The following is a 21,971-nucleotide window of genomic DNA, read 5'->3' on the forward strand; positions in this document are numbered from 1 at the left end:
TGAACAATAAGTAAATGTTCTATACTTGTAAACGATTAGTAAACAGCGAAAAAGTGAAAACAAATTAAAATCATGACAAAGTCCTCTGAAAAGTGATTCACATTTTTCCAAAAAAGTACTAGATAATAAAGTGCTCCGTGAAGTAAACAAAAGATGAAAGATAAAGTGACTTCCTTTCTCCTGTGCAAACACCATATAAAGTGCAGTGTGCTTTTCTAAGGTGGATACAGGTACTCACATTCACAAAGTAAATTACAGTTATTAAACCACAAGCGCCGAGCTCACCAGCGTCACTTCCGGTGCCTCTACGTCCCTACATGTATCGTCATATGACTTCATCAGGGATTGTGTAGAGGCACTAGAAGGGTCTTTAAATATGTTCAGTTAGGGAGCTAATTGGACAGCCATTGTCTTGTGGCCAGATAAAGGAAGTATTACGGCGGCTATTTTCCCATGGATGTTAAAGTGGTTGTAAACCCTTACAACACACTTTAACCTACAGGTAAGCCTAGATTAAGGCTTACCTTTAGGTGCTGTAAATATCTCCTAAACCTACATGGTTTAAGAGATATTTACAATTCCCCGTATGAGGATTTCTTCTGCACATGCGCTGATGTACTCAGCGCATGCACAATTTAGAAGGGTCCCAGCGTGCCGTTTTCAGTAAATGACATGCAATGACGTCGCGCAACTCCAGCCAGTCACAGGGCAGGAGTCCGTGACCCCAGAAGGAAGATGGACGCTTACAGCCGTCGAGGAAAGCGGGGACATCGCTGGCTCCTGTGTCAGTTAAGTGACACATAATGGGTGTGCTTTGCCTTTGCAGGGAAACAAAGAGGAAGTAAACCTTTGGTGGGTTTACTTCCTCTTTAACATGGGGAAATCAATAGCAGCCATTTCTGTGTAGCCTGGCATTTGCCATATAGCATGGCAGCCATTTTCTCTGTGAAACTTCGATATATTGTACCTGCCGGCAAGCACTGTGAGACTGGTCATGGGTCCCACAGACTCAATCGCCCTGGTGAGACCCGTGACCGCCAAACGGGGAGATGAGAGAGATCAGTGACATGTCACACGTAGCCACACCCCCCACAGTTAGAAACATGCCCCAGGACACACTTAAACCCCACACTGCCACCCAGTGGTTAACCCCTTCACTGCCAGCGTAATTTACACAGGAATTGGTGCATTTGTATAGCATTGATTGCTGTATAAATGTCAATGGTCCCAAAAATGTCCAATGTGTCCGCCATAATGTCAGTCTTGATAAAAATTGCTGGTTGCCCCCATTTAAAAAAAATATATAAAATTAATAAAAATGCCATAAAACTATTCCATATTTTGTAAACGCTATAACGTTTGCGCAAACCAATCAATCGCTTATTACATTTTTTTTTAATCAAAAATATGTAGAAGATTACGTATCGGCCTAAACTGAGGAAAAAAATAGTTTTTTTTAAATATTTTTAGGGGATATTTATTATAGCAAAAAGTAAAAAATTAGCTTTTTTTCCAAAATTGTTGCTTTTTTTTTGTTTATAGCGCAAAAAATAACTGCAGAGGTGATCAAATACCACCAAAAGAAAGCTCTATTTGTGGGGAAAAAAGTACATCAATTTTGTTTGGATGCCACATCGCACGACCGCTCAATTGTCAGTTAAAGCGACGCAGTGCCGAATTGCAAAAAGTGCTCTGGTCAGGAAGGGGGTAAATTCTTCCGGGGCTGAAGTGGTTAAAGAGGCACTAAATAATTGGATTCCTCCCAGAAACACATCGGCCTGCAATTGGAAAGAGAAAAAAAGTTGTTTAATGGGATTTATTTTCTGCATGTGATGTCCTTTTATACCAAAAACCAAGAAGTTGATTTGTAAAGTTGTAGTCTCTTCCAATACTATAAATTTAATTCAAAAACTCGCGCTGAGGTGCAAAATCAAAATGAATACAAATGAAAATAACAAGACTGCAGCTGCTGCACAAAGGTGCTAAAACCTTAAAGCGATATAGGCTGCTAGCGCCGTTTCATACTTTATATCAAACGATATACATCCTAGTGATTGGTGCCTTATACATCAATGTATTTGTGACATAAAAAAAAAACAACAAAAATATGCACAAAATCTGAAAAGTGCTTCTGTAAAGAGTGTAGTGGTGCTCCAAAACTTGTGACCCCACTCACCAGAAATATTAGATCCTCAGCTTCACAGTCTGGGATCAAAAAAGCAGTGATCTAATGATCTGGGGATATGCAGGATGGCTCCTCGGCAAACTCTTCCAAGAAGATATTTTATGACAGAAAGGATGTACCACATTCCAAAGATGGGAGAACTGAGAAAACTCGTAGCGCAATACAGTTTAACCGGTTCCCGATGCTGATGTACGTCGGCATAATGCCATTGCTCACCGCCCGGGAGCTCCATGAGTCTGGTCACGGGTCCTGCGGACTTGATGTCCGTGGGGATAACCGCGATCGCCTCACAGACGGAAGAACGGGGAGACGCGAATGGGGAAATGCTTGTTTACATTCTACTTAGTGACCGTGTCCCTGATCACAGCTCCCTGTGATCAGGAACCGAGATCAGTAGTGTCACAGCTAGTCCATCTACCCTACAGTTAGAACACATCCCTAGGACACATTTAACCCCTACAGCACCACCTAGTGTTAACCCCTTCACTGCCGGTCACATTTACACAGTAATCTATGCAATTTTAATCGCACTGATCGCTATATAAATGTGAATGGTCCCAAAATTGTCCAACGTGTCCGCCATGTCGCAGTCATGATAAAAATCGCAGATCAGCACCATTACTAGTAAAAAGAAAAAAATAATAAAAATGCCATAAAACTATCCCCTATTTTGTAGACGCTATAACTTTTGCGCAAATCACTCAAACGCTTATTGTGATTTTTTTTTTTTCTTTTTTTTTTACAAAAAATATGTAGAATACGTATCGGCCTAAACCAAGGGGAAAAAAATGTTTTATATATATTTGGGGGATATTTATTATAGCAAAAATTTTTTTTGTTTTTTTTCCCCAAGCTTGCCACTATTTTTTTTGTTTATAGCGCAAAAAACTAAAAACCGCAGAGGTGATCAAATACCACCAAAAGAAATCTCTGTGGGGAAAAAGGACGTCAATTTTGTTTGGGAGCCACGTCGCATGACCGCACAGTTGTCAGTTAAAGCGACGCAGTGCCGAATCGCAAAAAGTGCTCTGGTCTTTTGGCCAGCAAAATGGTCCGGGGCTGAAGTGGTTAGCATGAGGTATCAAGCGCATTAAATGCGCAACTTGGAGGATATTTGGCAAAGACAGGCATCAGTAAAAAACATCCGAGTTCGCCGTGGTGTGTGTTCCACGGAGGCGGAAATTGCGTCACTGGTTAGCATGAACCGAAAATACGTCAGCACGTTTCTCCCCTCCAGCGCGTCATCAAAGGTCCTTTGACTACCTGGAGGGGTGAAACGCGTCAATGTACTTCGGTTTGTACTAACCAGTGTAGAAATTCCGCCTCCATGGAACGCACGTCACACACCAGTGAACTTTGATGTTTTTTACTGATGGAAAATGGAAGAACTCTGGACAGCCGCACTCCGGATCGAATAAAGTAAACTGTGCCTTTTATTTTCTCAACTGAAAAACCTCACATCACAAAAATCACAGCAGCAAAGGAAAAAATACAGAACAAAAATCCTGACGCGTTTCACGCTAAAATTAGCGCTTATTCATAGCTGATCATTATTCTGAATAAAGGGTGTGTGTGTGTGTGTATGTATGTGTGTGTGTGTGTATATGTATATATATATATATATATATATATATATATATATATATATATATATATATATATATATATATATATATATATATATATATATATATATATATATATATATATATATATATATACTATATCTTTCTCTCATCATGTGATAGTGTAATTAGGAAGTGAATAACTATAACAGCCAAAGCAATCAGTTTTCGGGTGGATCAGCCTGGAGCGGTGGATTTCCTTTGTCGATTTTCTGGATCTTTTTGCGTTTTTTTACTGATGCCTGTCTTTGCCAAATATCCTGTAAGTTGTGCATTAAATGCACGACTTAACTCATGTTAAACAGTATTTCACTGTTTCTCTGTTCAGTTATTTCTGTTTTCCCATCTATGGAGTGAGGTATATACTTTCTGTCATAAAATATCTTCTTGGAAGAGTTTGCTGAGGAACCATCCGGCAAATCTTCCAATACCACAACACACAGAAGAACATAAAAAAATACATTACTCGTATAAAATGCACCACACCATAAATAAAATTCCTTGGCACCCCAGATGTTTTGGAACTACATTTCCCATGATGCTCATGCACTTTGCAGTGTAGGGGAGCATCATGGGAAATGTAGTTCCAAAACATCTGGGGTTCCAAGGTTGGCCATCACTGCTCTATGGGGTTGATTTACAAAGGGCCAATTCACAAAGCAATGCACAGGCAGGAGCGATTCACCGTTCTGCATTGCCGACTGCGCTAAGGGGCTGTGTGGAGTGCGATTCATTTTTTATATGAGCTTTATTTGAAGTATACAAAACCTATACTTCACTGCAATTCAATGCAAGCTGGACAGTGCAGTGGGATTTGGGCCGGTGTGCTGTGATAAAATGTCTGCATTTTATTGTATCAAGGTGCAGTGATAGGCGACATTGCAGTGTGAATGGGACACATGGGTAACAAACGTTTCCCATGTGTCACCGCACATATTGTGACTTGGTCCTGAAGCTGGAGAGGGCAAAATCTGGGTCAGCTGTGCACAGAAACCAATCTGCTTCCAGTTTTTATATGTCGCAACCTGAAGTTAAAAGCTGATTGGCTACCATGCACAACTGCACCACATGTTCAGTGCTCCAGTTTTAGTAAACCTACCTGTTGTCCAGTCTAATTCCTCCCACCCTTGACACATGACTCTGCCATTACTCTTCTCCTGCAGAAACCTCACATTGGGGCTGATTTACTAAAACTGGGGAGTGCAAAATCTGGTGCAACTGGTTTCTATGCAGAGCTGCACTAGATTTTGCACTCTCCAGTTTTAGTAAATGAGCCCCGGTGTGATGTTTCTGCAGGAGCAGAGTAATGGCCGGGTCACCTGCCCAGTAATTCAGAAAATTTGGCTTTCTAGATTTAGATGAGAAGGGTTTGAGTTTTGAGCATGGCCAGAAAGTGTGAGGGATGGCACTTTCATAATCTAAACTTCACCATGTGGAGGCTTCCTGCAATATTTGATGAAAGGATGAGGAGATCTGATACAGGGCATCCAAGCTTTCATAAACTGTGTTTATCTGAAATAGAATAGAACGGGCACCATAGAGCATGTGTTTCTATTGTAGTACATGCCAGCTTGACGGCAAACACTGGAGAAAACACACTAAGGTTAAAGTGAAACGTTAGTCGGAAAATTAAGTCCTGCTAGATCACTTCAGGCTGGCCCCTTTTGCAGGTTTAGCTATGTAAACTATTAAAAAATAAGTGCCCTGTTCACAATCCAGTACTACACTCTCACCCGGCTCTGCACATGCTCAGTTCTCCATTTTTAGGCACTGCTGAGTTTGTAGAGGAGCCTTAAAGTGGAATGAAACTCTCCTATCCTTTACAGTCAAGAAAGCTGCTTCTGTTTGATCTGCAACTGCCATGGTGCTGTACATGTGATCAGTTGTGACCCCAGACATTGGATGGTTTGACAGTTTGGTTGAGGACACAAGCAAATATGACAACTAACAGTCCTGGCACTCCAGGAATGTGACTATGCTGGAGCCCCAGACTGAAGGGAGAGGCAGGTTTATGACATCTCTTACAGAGGAGCCTAATCCTTTTAAGTCTCCCAGGGATTCTTTTGCCACAGATCAGGATCCAGTGCATGTCCATCTTCATCCAACAGAATCTGCTGCACCAGATGCTCACCTTTGGGAATAAAACATAGCAAATGCAAAGTAAATCATGTATGATCGGAAAAAGACAGGACCTGCGACCATATGAGATTGTTTGATCACCAATTATATGCTATCATCCATTGAATGGAACTAAACATGGTACGATTTTAGTGTCAATCAAGGGAGGTGCCTGAGAAGCCGCTTTAGGCTGCTGGGGATACCTGGAATTTCCCTGTGCTTGGTGAGACCACTGCAGTGTGGTTACCTGGAGTCAGAAATGACCCTTTCGCACTGGGGCGGTGGCTTTACTGTCGTTTGTGGCGGTATGCGGCCACTAGCGGGGCGGTTTTAACCCCCGCTAGCGCCCGAAAAGGGTTAAACTATCGGCGGTATAGCCGCACTGCCCCATTGATTTCAGTGGGTAGGAGCGGTTTCGGAGCTGTGAATACACCGCTCCTTCACCTCTCCAAAGATGCCGCTAGCAGGACTTTTTTCACCGTCCTGCCAGCGCACCGCTCCAGTGTGAAAGCCCTCCGGCTTTCACACTGGAGTGAAAGGGGCCGGTTTATTACAGGTTGTTTTTTTTTTTGTTTTTGTTTTTTGACACTATTTTTAATGCTGTAGCGCCTGAAAACCGCCTCGGTGTGAAAGGGGCCTAAGGGTTATTGGTACTCACCTGTGGTGTGTCACTGCTCTGGATTCAGTCACTTCTTTGGATAGAGGGTTTGGCTTTCATTCACCTACGATTGGACTGTGTTTTTTTACACTTTATGTGGATTCCTGGTTGCTTTTGTGCACTTTAATGTACTTTTATGGAATTGGACTTTTTTTCACATATATATATATATATATCATTTATTGTTTTAGATGGTGTTTCTGGTATTCTGGGTTTTTAAATAATATATTAATTTTTTAGGGTGTCTGCCTTCGTTTTATAGTTAGTGATTTTTCACCATTACATTATACAAAAATGTAATACAATTATTTTATACATTATTTAATATCACTGATTTGTTTATTTACATACTTGTGGTGAGGTAACTGCCTTAGTTTTTTCTTTTTGAGAATCTCATTGTATTATGTATTAGTGCTGCACCTTTGCACTTTAAATCAATATAGCTTACTTTTTTTTGTAATCTTTCATTTTCAGGACCCTGTGATCTTGCTAGTTTTGCATGCATTTTTAAATTTGATTGTTTGTTTTTGTTTTTTTCTTGTGCCTTTTTTGAGATACCCACTACCCGTAATTTTATACTTTAAAGTGTTTCTAAAGGCTGAAGGTTTTATTTTTTGCCTTTATGAATGAAGATAAAAAAAAATTCAGTGTGCAGCTCCCCCCCCCGCAGCCCCTCTAATACTTAAGCCCGATCTTGCTCTAGTGATGTGCACAAGAGCCAAGGCTCTCCTTGGTCTCTCCCTCATTGGCTGAGAAACATCAGCTGAGCCATTGGCTCCCACTGCTGTCAATCACAGCCAGTGAGGAGGGAGTGGGGGGCACGGCTGAGCCAAGATGAGAGCTGCTCATTGGAAAACCATTGCACACAGCAGATAGCAAAAAGACGGCTGGGCAGTGGTTCAGTTATCCTGAAGGAAGTCATATGATGCCCAGTCAGGAAAACAGCCGCTGTGCGCCCAATGGGGCGTGCATTGCATCGATCGGTAGTGCGGTATGTCAGTCTGATGGAGGCTCTTTACCACGTGATCAGCCGTGTCCAATCACGGCTGATCACAATGTCAACAGGAAAAGCCGTTGATCGGCTTTTCCTAACTCGCGTCTGAAAGACGCGAGTAGAGGAGAGCCGAACAGCGGCCCTGCTGACGGGGGGTCTGTGCTGATTATCAGTGCACCCCCCCTTGGATGGCCGCACTAGACCACCAGGGAAGGGGGCAACATGTGGATGGCCAGGTATGTACCCCATGGCCATCCACATGTGCAAATTGTGCCCACAAATGGGCATTGACTGGCACCATTATATAACATAAGTTATCAGTGATGCCCATCTGTGTCCACCTATCAGTGCCCGCATACCAGTGCTGCCTATCGGTGCCCGTCAGTGCCGCCTTATCAGTGCCACCTGATCAGTGCCCATAATTTAAGAAATCTTACTTATTTACAAAAAAATTTAACACACTTTTTTTTTTTTTTTTTCAAAATTTTCGGTCTTTTTTGGTGCAAAAAAATAAATAAAAACTGCAGAGGTCATCAAATACCAGCAAAAAGAAAGCTCTATTTGTGGGGAAAAAAATGATAAAAATTTTGTTTGGGTACAGTGTTGTATGACCGCGCAATTTGTCATTCAAATTGCAACAGTGCTGAAAGCTGGCTTGGTCAGGATGGTCTAAGTGTCTGGTATTGAAGTGGGTAACTGTGGTAAGACAGAGATCGGTGTTCCTGCTTGGCAGAAACACAGCATCTATGTCTTCCCTGGTCACAGAGCGGTGATCTGCCTTGTTTACTTGGGCAGACTGATATTCTGCCTCTCTCGGGAATCGATCGGCAGGTTCCTGCAGACCCGATGATTGGCTCCCAATGTGTCCGAACACATCGACCCCAAAAGAGCGAGATTACATACAGGTACGTGATTTTGCACAGGATAGCCGCCACCCCACAGTATATGTAAGTGTGCGCGGTTAAGTCATTTGCGGATGGGCACAGTCAATTTATTGCAAAATCGCATGATAAAACCAAATGAGATTCAACATTCGAATGTTCTGAGAATTGTTTGGCTGTATTTTCCTAAGCATTTTCGTTCAAAATTGCAGCCATCTATGGCAAGCTTAAAGTGGTTGTAAAGTCGGAAGGTTTTTCTGCGTTAAGATAAACATCCTGTGTGCAGCAGCCCCCCTAATACTTACCTGAGCCCAGCTCGATCCAGCAATGTTGCAGGGATGTCTTGGCTGCCCGGGACTCTCACTTCTCATTGGCTGAGACAGTAGTGCGGCACCATTGGCTCCCACTGCTGTCAATCAAAGACAGTGAGAGGAGAGAGGGGCCGAACCGCTATTTGTTGTGGGGGCACCCGACAGAGGGGAGGGGCCAGAAGGGGCCACAGAGCAGGTAAGTAACATGTTTGATTTCTTTAAAAATAACAAACAGACTTTAGTATCACTTGAGGCCTCTCATGAGAAATTTCTTTCATTTGCCAAGTAAAAGTACCATGTTGAGTTATTGAAAGTATCCACAGTGTTTTGTAGCAATAGAAATGGAACCAACATCTGCAATCATCCTGAGCACCTATGTGATCACAAATGCAACTAAAATTGCTTGCATTGTTTGACTTGTGTCCTTCCTCCGCTCCCTTTTTGTTATTTATTTCTTTTTTAATTCTTACAGAATGTTATCAACACTTTTACACAGACGGCCAATTTAGAGCGCTGCAGTTTCCTTGGCAATGTGACTGTCGGAAGAGATGTAACAATAGAGGAGCTACAGGCGGCATATCATGCCGTAGTCCTGGTGAGTGCTGAGAAAGACATTGGATAGCTGGATACTTGGCTCTCTGTATACTGAGCCTTTTTTTTTTATCTGTGACAGAGCTATGGGGCAGAAGACAAGCGGCAGCTGGGGATCCCTGGAGAAAATCTTCCGGGAGTGTACTCTGCCAGGGACTTTGTGGGTTGGTACAACGGCCTTCCAGATAACAGACACGTGAGTGACAGCAGTGACCGTTCTTATATACATTTTGTACACATGGAGAGTTCTCTACCATTGTTCTCACATGTACAGGTTTCACCAATGTGTGTATTTTTTTATTTTATTTTTTTATCCGAAAAAAAGGTTTTATTTTCGTCATGCACAGTACAAAATTTAAGGCTTCCAGTGTTCAAGTATGTTCCAAAAGAAGATTAACATAAGACATTACGATATATATTAATGTGCAGACTCGTACTGCTTGTTAAAGTGGTTGTAAACCCTTACAAACCACTTTGACCTACAGGTAAGCCTAGATTAAGGCTTACCTGTAGGTCCAAGCAATATCTCCTAAACCTATATGGTTTAGGAGATATTTGCCCGAAAACGGGCACCGCTGTCTACGGCGCATGCGCTGTAGACAGCGGCGCGCAGGCGCACTGAGTGCGGCATTCTCAGCGACTGAGCTGCTGCGTGTGTCGGCTCCCGTGCACATGCGCGGGAGTGACTGCATTGCGGTTTCGCCGAATGACAGTGGCGGAGCTGCGAGACCCCACCAACAAGATGGATGCGGCGGACTACAGGGGAGAGCGGCTCCTGTGTCAGGTAAGTGACACATAATGGGCTACTATGCGATGCATAGTAGTCCATTATGCTTTGCCTTTGCAGGGAATGAAAGAGGAAGTAAACTCATCAGGGTTTACTTCCTCTTTAATATCAGTATTAAGTGATATTGAAATAACAAAAAGGAACCAAAGGAGTAAAAAAAATTTACAAATGGTCAACCAGTGTAGTTCTTTTAAACCCTCGTATCACAACAGTTGATTTAGTCAATACAATTAAATTATAACACCATGACCCACCAGCATCAATAGTATCATCTTGTGTCTTTTGTGACTCCAATGTTTGCTAGTCACCAGGTTACCATTCACCTTGCATCTACCCCAACAAGGGCCTGTCTTTGATCAGTTGGTGAGGGGCTAAGCCTGGAACATCCAGCCATGCCCGCCACATTGAGTAAAACTTGCGAGGAACATTTCTGTGTTGGTATGTTAGTTTCTCTCTAATAGTCTGTTGACACAATCCACCCATTGCCCTCCACATTGATCTGCAGTTGGGCGATTAGCTTACGTGCCACATACAGTAACCGCAGGATCGCCGTGTGAGCCGATACAGCCAGTGTTTCCTCATTCAATGCTCCTAATATGCATATAACTGGATCATGTGGTACCAGTATCCTATATAACTTAGATATTGTATCTATGACCTCCCTACAGTATCTGAAAAGTTTGGGTCATTTCCAGAGCATATGGAGGAGATCCCCATGATCACCTTCACATTTTGGGCAGAGAGGGGAATCCCTGAGTCCCAATTTGTGAAGTTGTAGAGGGGTCCCATAGGCTCTTTGCAATAGGTATAAGTTGGACCGGCTCTGGGACGCTGATACTGAGACCAGGGGGGCAGCAGCCAATGTGTGTATTCAAATATAATCCTGATTTCTGTAGTTTGAAAGCATGTTCCTGTCATGATACCAAATGGTATGATATGTGATTTTATTGGACATGGGAAGAACCGCAGACAGAAATGCATGTTTGTATGAACCTGTACTTTGCCCAATGCAGGAGAAAAAGGTTTACTTTACCATTTCCCTCCCATGTAATCACGCTAGTGTTTGGGTATTGATTGCTAAAGTACCCAGAGCTTTCGTGTGGGGATGAAGAAGAGACTCCTCATGTCTGCTTAACTCAAGGTCATTGCTTGAGGATTACATAAGGTTATGTTAATTAAACTGCTTGCATTCAGAAATACGCTTTTAATAGGCATCTGGTCCCTTGAGCCCTATGCAGAAAATCGTCAAAGATATACCTCTGTCAAAGTGCCCGGGGTAACACCCACCCCCCACTACCATTATGCCTCTGTTTTTTGCTAGTGTCCTGGGAGGATGGAACTTCTTTTTTTTTTTTTTTTTTCTTTTTTTTTTTTCTTTTTTTTTTTTTTCTGCTCTGCTAGGACTAACCTATTATTTAGCTAGCACTTCTTCTTCTTTTTTTTTTTTCTTTTTTTTTTTATTGCTACAAATTTTTCTCTTCAATTGAAGCTATCTGATGAGATCTAATTTTTGGAGTACCACATCTGGACCCCATGGGACTGGATGTTGTGGGGGATAACCTGGAAATTACCTTCAGGCACTAGGCTCTGTGTGGGGGTGCTTTCCAGACTCCATTATCTGCAGAGCGCTTTTTAGGTCCAGAGCCATTGGCATTGCCTCAGCGCTTGGCATGCCTCTAAAGACTTGGTGAGTAGGCTGGTTGGGCGGAGCACCAGAAGCTACCCCATTTGCATGAGTCACTGGGTACCATTATATTCCCCTTTTCCTGACATTTACTGTGTTCAGAATTAACTCGGTAAGAATTTCCTGCCATACCTGTTGCTTCATCTGCTTACAGAGAGCCATGTGAAACGTTGATCTTTAATCTGTTCCTGCTGCCCACCGGCAGTGACTCTGCTCACCAATGACCATCTGACCCTCACCTGCTATTAGCTGCCTGAGTTTTGTTAGTACTTGAGACCTTGCCTCTTACTCTGAACCTTTACATTCCTGTATTGCCATGCAGTTTTAACATGTCTGACTGTGGTCATGAGGATGGAGAGAACCGTCTCTTTACTGGGTGCCCCCAGTTCATCTTCTACTAACAGCTCCAGGGCTGTTTGCAGTGTGCCTCCTGATGTTGCTCCCAACTGCAGCCATCCTATCATCTAAAGTTAGGCTGTCCCGTCCTCAGTTCTGTCAGGTGTGGCTTTGTCCTCTGCCCTCTCGGCTAAAATTGTATGGCCATGGCCATACAAGGCTTTGACCCAAATTAACTACCGTAGTTATTTGCTAACTCACAGGGGCCACAAGCATGCTCCCACACCACCTCCAGCAGATTCTGTATCTTACTTGTGGCTTCTGATCCATTTGGTAGAGAGACTATGATTCTGAGTTTCTCAAGACCTCAATTGACGAGCTTGCCCCGAAGAGTCAGTCTAATGCTTTTACCCCAAAATATAAAAACCAATCATTTTTTGATTGTTATTGATGCAGTGTGCACCACTCTTAAACTAGAGGATCAGCCTATTGTGTCCACCAGTGCTGTTTCCAGTCCTGGATTTTTTCCAAACTCCTAAGGCTACAAAGACTTTACATGAAAGGTCTGGCATTCCAAGTCTTCCAATTCCCCAGACAAGCCACATCAAAGTGATCCTCACTTTCCAGAGTGGGAGGACATTGTTAAAATTTGCAGATGCTTGCACAGATTTCAACTTTGATTCTTGGTTGCAGGAGGTGGTATCAAAAACTACAAATTAGAGTTTTGCTCCTTGCCACCTCCTTGCTGTCTTACCTCCAGACTTCTTGCATCCCGAACAGACTTGCAGACCTTCATCATGCTCTCTGATCTCCTGGACCTGGGTGTTATTGCACCAATTCCTGTGGTAGGACAGATCCAGAGGTTTTTACTCCAATGTGTTCACTGTTCCCAAACTCAAAGGGTTTGTCCCATCTTGGATCTCGAAACACTAAATATGTTAATTCAAGTCCAAAAATTCTAAATGGAATGCACCAGATCTGTCGTCCCTTCCTCCACCACGGAGAATACCGGGCTTCTTTGGACATCAAATATGCATACTTGCACATTCCCATTTTTCCATTGGCAATTACTTAGCTCTAGGTGCCCTGCCAGTTTGTAGCCCTGCCCTTTGACCTCTTGTATGTATCTCAGGTATTCATTAAGGTGCTGAACCCAGTATTCACATGAATGGAGGGAGGGAGAAAGTGAAGCTCTTCACTGTGAGACCGAACTAAGATTTACAGCACTGAAAGTTTGAGTACAGTAGTTGCGGGGATGAATGAAAGTATGGGCTCCAAGTATAATATATATTTTTTGCATAGTTACAATGGTCCAGCATCAGGCCAACCACTCAGTACAGGACCTGGAAGTAATTGGGGATCACTGGAGTAACAGTCTACTACAGAGATTTCCAACTTTCAGTGGTATCAGCAAGGTATGGTATATACACAGTTAGTGGTCCGCCTCATTAAGTACAGTGCAGCTCATTCATGCTTAGTTGGCAGCCGACTGTGATGCCACGAGCTGTCACAGCCGGATGCCTACACTTACAGTGGATGTAAACCCTCACATATACCCAGTGAAGTGAACAGCCTCAGATAATACACAGGGATGAAACTAATCCCCTTATACAAGTTTTACATGTATATCTGCTGTCCTTAACTTTATATACTGTTTAGAAAGTGCATGTCCTGTTAGAATTTTCTCTTTCGGATTCACCTGTGGTTTTGGATTCTTGCCATACAGCTGATTGGAGGAAAGGCACACACCCCCTCCCCATATAGGCAGAGACTTGCATAGACAAGCTCTCTGCTAATCTATTTATAGCATCCATCCTTTCACAGAATTCAGCCTGGTTTTATCACAGTTGTCTGAGAACTTGTCAGAAGTTACCATGCTGATAACAGAAGGATGGGGCGGGAGAAAGGCATGAGACTTAGGGCTTTGGAGAGAGATAAGAAAACACTGCAGCTATATCTGCCCAGCTCAAATTTCATCGGGATACATCCACTTTAAGTTGCCAGTACTGGGGACCCGAAGGCTGGTGAAGGAACTTGCCTGGGTATGGACAGTGCTGGATCCATGGACAGGTAAATGTCCTATTAAAAGTCAGCAGCTACAGGATTTGTTAGCGTGGAGAACCGCTTTTAAAGTCCTAGCTTGTTTGGTGAAAGATGGTTGAAAATTCTACATTGCATTTACAGTGATAAGGTACCAGAATTTCCAGTTGTAAGTGAACCTTTTTGTGTCATAGTTATCACCAGACTTTAGCTCAGAGACGGCGGTCATCCTCGGACATGGGAATGTTGCACTTGACATTGCAAGAATCTTGCTATCACCGTTAGATCTATTAAAGGTGAGTAATGCCTTAAAGTGTATAACCCAAAAAGGATCCTGTCCCTTAAAGCATTTTATACAACACAGCACAGTGCTTGTGCTGTGTCATTTGGCCCCATGTAACGCCTAAAAAGAAACCTGGTTGATCCTGCCCCTTTGATAAATGACCATGATTTATCATGGCTGCTGAGCCCTAACACCATAGTCAGTTTACGTGTCTCCGTCATCCACAGCCCTGCTCTTTCTCCTGTTTCCTTTCCTCCATCCTCTCCCCCCTCCCCTCCCTGCCTGTCTGCTTATTTCAGTGCCTGCTCCTGCTGCTTTTTTATTTAATATTAAAGGCTCCCATCCACTCTGTAATATAACAATAAGTTCCCCTGTGTCTGTGTTATATAATAAATATGCTTATCTGTACCGATAACACAGCAGCTCCCTGCGAACATGTGGTGACTCTGCTCTCTCTCACCTCTCCTCCCTGGCTGCTTGGCCACGCCCACTGGAACTGTCAGCTGGGCAGAGGAGAGGAGGGACCTGAGTACAGGAAGACGCTGTGTTATAGGTAAAGATGAGCAGATTTATTATATAACACAGGCACAGAGGAACTTATTGTTATAACCAGAGGGGCTGGGAGGTTTTTTTTATACAAGTGGGTTAAAAAACACTTTTATAGCTGCTCATGAGTTACAGCTATATGACTGGTCTCATCCATGGCTTCTCCTTGATTTTATTTCCTTTTATAGAAGACCGATATCACGCAGGTTGCCCTTAATGGCCTTTCTAACAGTCGTGTCAAGAAGGTTTGGCTTGTTGGACGTCGTGGACCTCTGCAGGTGGCATTTACTATTAAGGTACATTTCCAAAATTGTCAGTGCTTTTTGTCTTTTTGGGCTTTGTTATTAAGCAAAACTTCTTTAATTATAAACTGATTAAACTACAACCAAAGGCTCCTGTATGACCGTCTAAACGAGAACCATATCCAGGTAATCTCCCTTTAGCTTCTTAATGAGGAACTGCAGTCTGCTCACATAATTTGTAATAAACATCTTTGCCATTTTAAAGCTTCCCTCCAAGCACTTTGCGTATTATTTTATATATACTGTGATTTTGTACTTTCCAAATATGCTGCAGAAATCTCACTCCACTGAGTCTGGCTGCAGCCATTTTAACTGGACAGCTGAAGCTGTGCCTGTTCAATTCCTGGTTAGACACACACAGGTATATACAGTATGTGTGTGTGTGTGTGTGTGTGTGTGTGTGTGTATATATAATACCATATTTATCGGCGTATAACACGCACACCAAGTTCTTTTAAATAAATTATACTTTGAAGCAAAATTAGGGTCACAGCTCATCAATGCTCAGTGCCCACCTGCAGCCACACAGGAGGAGCGAGCGCCACTGAATTACACAGAGCTGCAATCTCCTGTGCTCTGTCGCTCACAGCCACGCCTCCTGGCCCTGGGTACACAGGAGATTGCGGCTCTTTGTAATTCAGCTGCGCTTGCTTCTCTTCCCTCAGACAACCGGGATCGGTGTACAACACGCACCCACGATTTTCCCCTGCTTTTAAGGGGAAAAAGTGAGTGTTATACTCCAATAAATAAGGGAGAGATTGTGTGTGTATACACATATACACACACACACACACACACACACCACTGCTTGCCTGAACATGTCTCCTCTCTCGATAAATACACATGGATCTCTGCAGTCACCTGTTATCTCTGCCCTCATGCAGCGCTTCTATGGCTCATCCCTCATACACTCTCCTGCCAGAAATCTTTCACAATAGAGAGAGCTGTGCATGATGTTATTAGCCTAGGCTAATTACCAGACAAGAAAAAGGAAGTGGGCCGTATAAGGTATTTACTGGAAGAAAAAAAAGCTTTACTATCCAAAGTTTAAACAACCAGGGCAGAAGATTTAATAGATGGAAAGATGAAAATGTGACTAAAGGTCCACTTTAGCATTGGCATCTCACACACTCCCGCCACCTGGACACTGCAGCTCACAGTGGGAGGGTTTCAGGAACATGCAATGCAGGACTGTGGTTGATTGTCATTGTGTAACCAAGCACACATTGCAAGGGTTTGTTTTTGTTTTTTGTCATTCCTGCATATGGGTCTTTAACATTTTATAGAGCAATCTTAAATGTGAACTCTGGGAATTAGATAAACGAGTCCTTGCAATGGAGCTTCCACCCAACCAGAAATTGGTTAAAGCGGGAGTCCGCCGGGACTCCGCGTTTTTTTTTTTTTTTTTTTTTTTTTTTTTTTTTAAAGCCAGCAGCTACAAATACTGCAGCTGCTGACTTTTAAAATAGTGACACTTACCTGTCCAGCGCGCCCGCGATGTCGGCACCCGAAGCCGATCTCTAGATCGTCACTCGGGTGCTGCCGCCGCCATCTTGGGTATGGGAATTAGGAAATGGAGCCTTTCGGCTTAATTTCCCGGTTCCCTACTGCGCATGCGCGAGTCGCACTGCGCAATAAGGACAGTCCCCGCTGCCTCTGGGATCTGTGTGTTTCCCAGCAGGCAGCGGGGCACTTGCGGAAGGGGGCGGGCACTTGCGGAAAGGGGCGTAATCCCCCCCTTCAGGGGGAACCTGTGCAGTCGAACTCCTGTGTCCTGCTGCTGCTGCATCCATAGACAGACAGCAGGACTAGGCACCAGCACCTTCGTCTTTGATTTTATTTGATTGACAGCAGCAGGAGCCAATGGCTGTGCTGCTATCAGTCTGTCCAATCAAGAGCCAAGACACCGGCCACAGAGGGTGTGCGCGCCTCCTGCATGGGAACGAACGGGTTCCGGTGAGTAAAACTGAGGAGGGGGTGGGGGCTGGTGCACTACAATAGGTTTTTCACCTTAATGCATAGAATGCATTGAGATGAAAAACTGGGAGGGTTTACAACCCCTTTAATCCCATTGAGAACTTGTGGTCAATTCTCAAGAGGCGGGTGAACAAAAAAACTCCACAAATTCTGACAAACTCCAAGCTTTGATTATGCAAGAACGGGCTGCCACCAGTCAGGATGTGGCCCAGAGGTTGATTGACAGCATGCCGGGGTGAATTGCAGAGGCCTTGAAAAAGGGTCAACACTGCAAATATTGACTCTTTGCATAAACTTGTAATGTAATTGTCAATAAAAGCCTTTGACACGTACGAAACTATTGTAATTATACTGCAGTAACATCTGACAAAGATATCTAAAGACACCAAAGCAGCAGACTTTGTGAAAATGTAATTTAATATTTGTGTCATTCTCAAAACTTGATGGATCCCATTGGAATGGTGTGGTTGTCTTATTCCTGGATTTCAGTCTGTTGAAGTGACTAAGGCGGCGTACACACGGGCGGACTGTCTGGCGAAACTAAGTTTGTCAAACAGTCCGCTCAAACTTTTGAATGAACGAACATGCCCACACACGGCACTTTTTGAGCGGACAAATACGGCAAACTAAGTTCGTCGTACTAAGTCCACGCAACTTTTGAAATGAACGGACTCGCCCACACACGAGGGAACAGTCCGCTCATTTCGAGCGCGTGTCAAGGTAGGCGGGGCCCGCGACGGAGACGTCGCGGGCTCCGCCGCCTGGAATGGACTTAAAGGGGAACCCTAACGCCGGCCTCTTCTCCCGACTTCGGGGGTCTTGTCCCCCTCTTCGGTTCTTCTGCCGGGCCACCGCGCCTTCTTATAGCTCTTTTAGAGGCGGTGGCCCGGTCTTCTGTCGCTGCCGCCTTCCGTTCTTCTTCTTCTTCTTCTTCAGGAGATGTTGACACGTCGCTCTCTCCGGCCGGAATGCCAGAGCCGCGCTGCGCGGCCACTTATATAGTGACAATGGGGCGGTGTCACATGGTATATGTCACATGGGTTGGTCACATGGTGACCCCGCCCCCTTACGATGTCATAGTCCCCATGTGACATCAAACCATGTGACCAACCCATGTGACATATACCATGTGACACCGCCCCATTGTCACTATATAAGTGGCCGCGCAGCGCGGCTCTGGCATTCCGGCCGGAGAGAGCGACGTGTCAACATCTCCTGAAGAAGAAGAAGAAGAACGGAAGGCGGCAGGCGGCGACGACAGCGGCGACAGAAGACCGGGCCACCGCCTCTAAAAGAGCTATAAGAAGGCACGGTGGCCCGGCAGAAGAACCGAAGAGGGGGACAAGACCCCCGAAGTCGGGAGAAGAGGCCGGCGGCGGGGAGGAAGAAAGCCGGACTCCTCCGCTAGCAAAAGAGCTACAAGAAGATAGCGGAGGAGTCCGGCGAGAAGACCCCCGAAGACGGAAGACCCCCGGAGCTGTGCAATAAAATATTTTATCTCGTGTGTTGTGTTTTTTTTTTGGGTACTTTTATTTTACAGGTGAATGGGTAGGGGTACATTGTACCCCATACTCATTCACATAGGGTGGGGGGCCGGTATCCGGGGGCCCCCTTATTAAAGGGGGCTCCCGGATTCCGATAAGCCCCCCGCCCGCAGACCCCGACAACCAACGGCCAGGGTTGTCGGGAAGAGGCCCTTGTCCTCATCAACATGGGGACAAGGTGCTTTGGGGTGGGGGGGCCGCGCGGCCCCCCCTTCCCCAAGGCACCCCCCATGTTGAGGGCACGCGGCCTGGTACGGCTCAGGAGGGGGGGCGCGCTCGCTCGCCCCCCTTTCCTGGCCGGCCGGGTAGCGTGCTCGGACAAGGGTCTGTTGTGGACTTTGGGGGGACCCCCACGCCGATTTTTTTCGGCGTTGGGGTTCCCCTTTAAGTCCATTCCAGGCGGCGGAGCCCGCGACGTCTCCGTCGCTGGGCCCCGCCTACCTGGAGACGCGCTCAAAATGAGCAGACTTTTCTCCGGGCGGGAACAGTCCGCTCATTTCGAAAGTACAGCGGACTGGCCCACACACGGGCGGACTGTCCGCTCAAACCAAGTTTCAGCGGACAGTTTTTCGGAATTTCCGAAAAACTTTGTTCGTCAAACTGTCCGCTGAAACTGTCTGCTGAAGCCCACACACGAGCGGACTGTCCGCTGAAACACTGTTCAGCGGACAAAGTTGAGCGAACAGTCCCCGCGTGTGTACGCGGCCTAAGGGATTCATCTCTTGCTGTTACACTATGCTGCTTCTCTCCCACCTGGAGGGATGAAAAATGGGAACAAGATGTAGGCGTTTGAGGGTGACCAGTGGGAGAGTGTCCTAGAATATGTGGTAACTAGTTCCTTGTACACCACACAATGACTCTATCAACTCTATATTGTTCTTCTGATGCATTATACTCTGAAACTGTTTCGTATGGGAGTTGTACCATTCTCTATTTGTGCTAATGCAGAGGGTGACCTTATTCACTTGATTTGGCGATGCCCCAAATTGCACGCCTACTGGTCTGTGTTTATAGGCATTATTAACATGGTGTTTGAAACCAGTATCTCCCTGGACCCCAGGTGCTGTGTCCTGGGGATCCTGGATGATTATATTTATAGTGTCTCAGCAAGCAAGCCATACATAGAGCACAGTTTCAGGCCAGGAAGCTTCTTTTGCAATATTGTAAATCTGAAAAGGCCCCAACCCATAGGGAGTAGATTAATCACATGGGGGAAACACAATTTGAAAAGCTTATTTACCAGCACAGAGGCTGCCCTGGTAAATTTGAGACACTTTGGGGAGAATGGTTAGCTGTGCCAGATTTATCACCCCTTGATTTCATTAACAGAAGTGGCAGCCTCTCCATTAGGCGTGCAGAGGCACCACCCCCTAATTCATGCACCCGGCCCCTAATCTACATGCAGGGTGCCGGACGCATGGGTTTAAATAGGTATTTTTTTCTTTTCTTTCCTTTTTTTTTTTTTTTTTTTTGAAGCACGTGATTAGAGCCTGAGGCTCAAATTTGCTTTAAAAAATGGTGGGCGTGGGGTGCAGAGCACTGCACCTTGAGCCCACCTATTTGTGACAATAGTGAATTAATATTCACTATTGTCTTCCTGCTTCTCCTCCAGGACAATCAGGAAGCTGGTCTTAAGACCCGATTTTGGCCGAGAGGAGAAGCAACCGTATTAACCACCAAGGAGGCTAAAACGAGCAGCGCTTTGGTGCTAACGTACAGGCAGCCCCAGTGTGAAGGGGGTCTTAGTGTTAAGTATAGTACCCTTACCAACCAATCACAATCCAGAAGCCACCGATTACTGTACTTTGTACATTGTTCCTTGTGTTACTTTTTCTATATTCTATGTGATTATTTGTGAAAAAATTGTTAAATTCTACCTCTCCATGATTAGATCTGTGTCACAAAGGGGAATATGGATGTTGTAAATTTCAAATAGTTCCATGCATTTAAACATCCCACAAATATCCCTGTTTAAATGACTTTTGGGACCCATTATTTTCACATTTTTATCTCTACCTAAGGCCCCCTACACAAGGATTTCAGCTTTTATAGGAGCAGTGTGATCCCCTAATATATGTGCTGATGTCTAGGCCACTTACCATTCAGAGCATGTGCTGTGCACAAACCTAGTGATGGCTCAGCTGTGATGGTTCTTGTCTATTAAATGTAAAGATGAGCTCTCCTACCTCTTTATCAGCCGTGTCTAACTGAAATGTAACCGTGGGCTGAACTGACCACAGAAAAATCTCAGAGCCCCCATTATATCCTCTAAGAGCCACACTTAATTCCATGAAGATTATATAATTTTCATGGTAAAGTTTATAATAATTGCAATTTTAAACCTTTTTCCCCAGTTAAATGGGTTATTAACCCTTTCGCTGCTAGGCCCCATGCTTCACTTTTAAACTCCAGTGGCTAGACCGTTTTTTTTAAGATATATATTTTTTTTTAATATACTTTTTCATTTTCTCTCTTACAGCTTTTAGAGCTGTAAGACATTGATCTTCCACGTGTGCCCTAGCTGCAGCTGGAAGGGAAGGACAGAAAGCTGGCCAACACTGCAGGGAGGGGGCATCTGGGATCTGTGAGGGGTGCTCCCTAATGGAAGGGGGGGGGGGGGATCAGAGTGGCAGGAGATATGTATTTAATTTTTATCCCTGTGTTTGGGCCGTTTTAGATGAAGGCAATGCAGCGGGGGATGTAGAGTGGAAGGAAGTGGGCGAAGACTGGGTAAAGAAGGGGTGGGGGGAAGGGCACGTTTTAGGTGATAAGCCCGGATTGGTGGCAAGTGACCATAAACAAACTAAAAGCAGGAGGAATACCATGTATACAAATAGTACCAAAATAGTCCAAAAAAGTGGAAGTGATGGCCCCAGAGAATGAATATAATGTCAAATAGTCCAAAATGATCGGAGAATGAAAACCTTAATTTCACAGAAATGATGGGTTACTCCAAAACACCACAAGTGCTCCGCACCTTATGTGCAAAACAAATCTTACCAAATCTAATACACTCTTTAAATGTAAAAAAAGAGTCAAACTCGCATGGTTATCGGTATGGTCCCCATTTGGGAATGACTGCCAACTCTGGGTAAACTACTAAATCCTC

At 44.4% G+C, this 21,971-nt stretch overlaps 1 protein-coding gene across 2 annotated transcripts in view; it reads left to right on the top strand.

Moving 5' to 3' along the window:
• Nucleotides 1-21,971, top strand: part of FDXR (ferredoxin reductase) — a 137,103-nt gene that overhangs the window by 44,430 nt on the left and 70,702 nt on the right. For both annotated transcript variants that reach the window (XM_077459634.1, XM_077459633.1), the window contains exons 4-7: nt 9,245-9,367; nt 9,446-9,559; nt 14,405-14,506; nt 15,228-15,335. In XM_077459634.1, coding sequence (XP_077315760.1) covers nt 9,245-9,367; nt 9,446-9,559; nt 14,405-14,506; nt 15,228-15,335 — 447 coding nt within the window. The remainder of the gene's footprint in view (nt 1-9,244; nt 9,368-9,445; nt 9,560-14,404; nt 14,507-15,227; nt 15,336-21,971) is intronic.

Source organism: Lithobates pipiens, unplaced genomic scaffold, assembly GCF_037356315.1.
Source record: "Lithobates pipiens isolate NorthernLeopardFrog02 unplaced genomic scaffold, aLitPip1_a1.2 Scaffold_28, whole genome shotgun sequence".
Taxonomy (NCBI): Eukaryota; Metazoa; Chordata; class Amphibia; order Anura; family Ranidae; genus Lithobates; species Lithobates pipiens.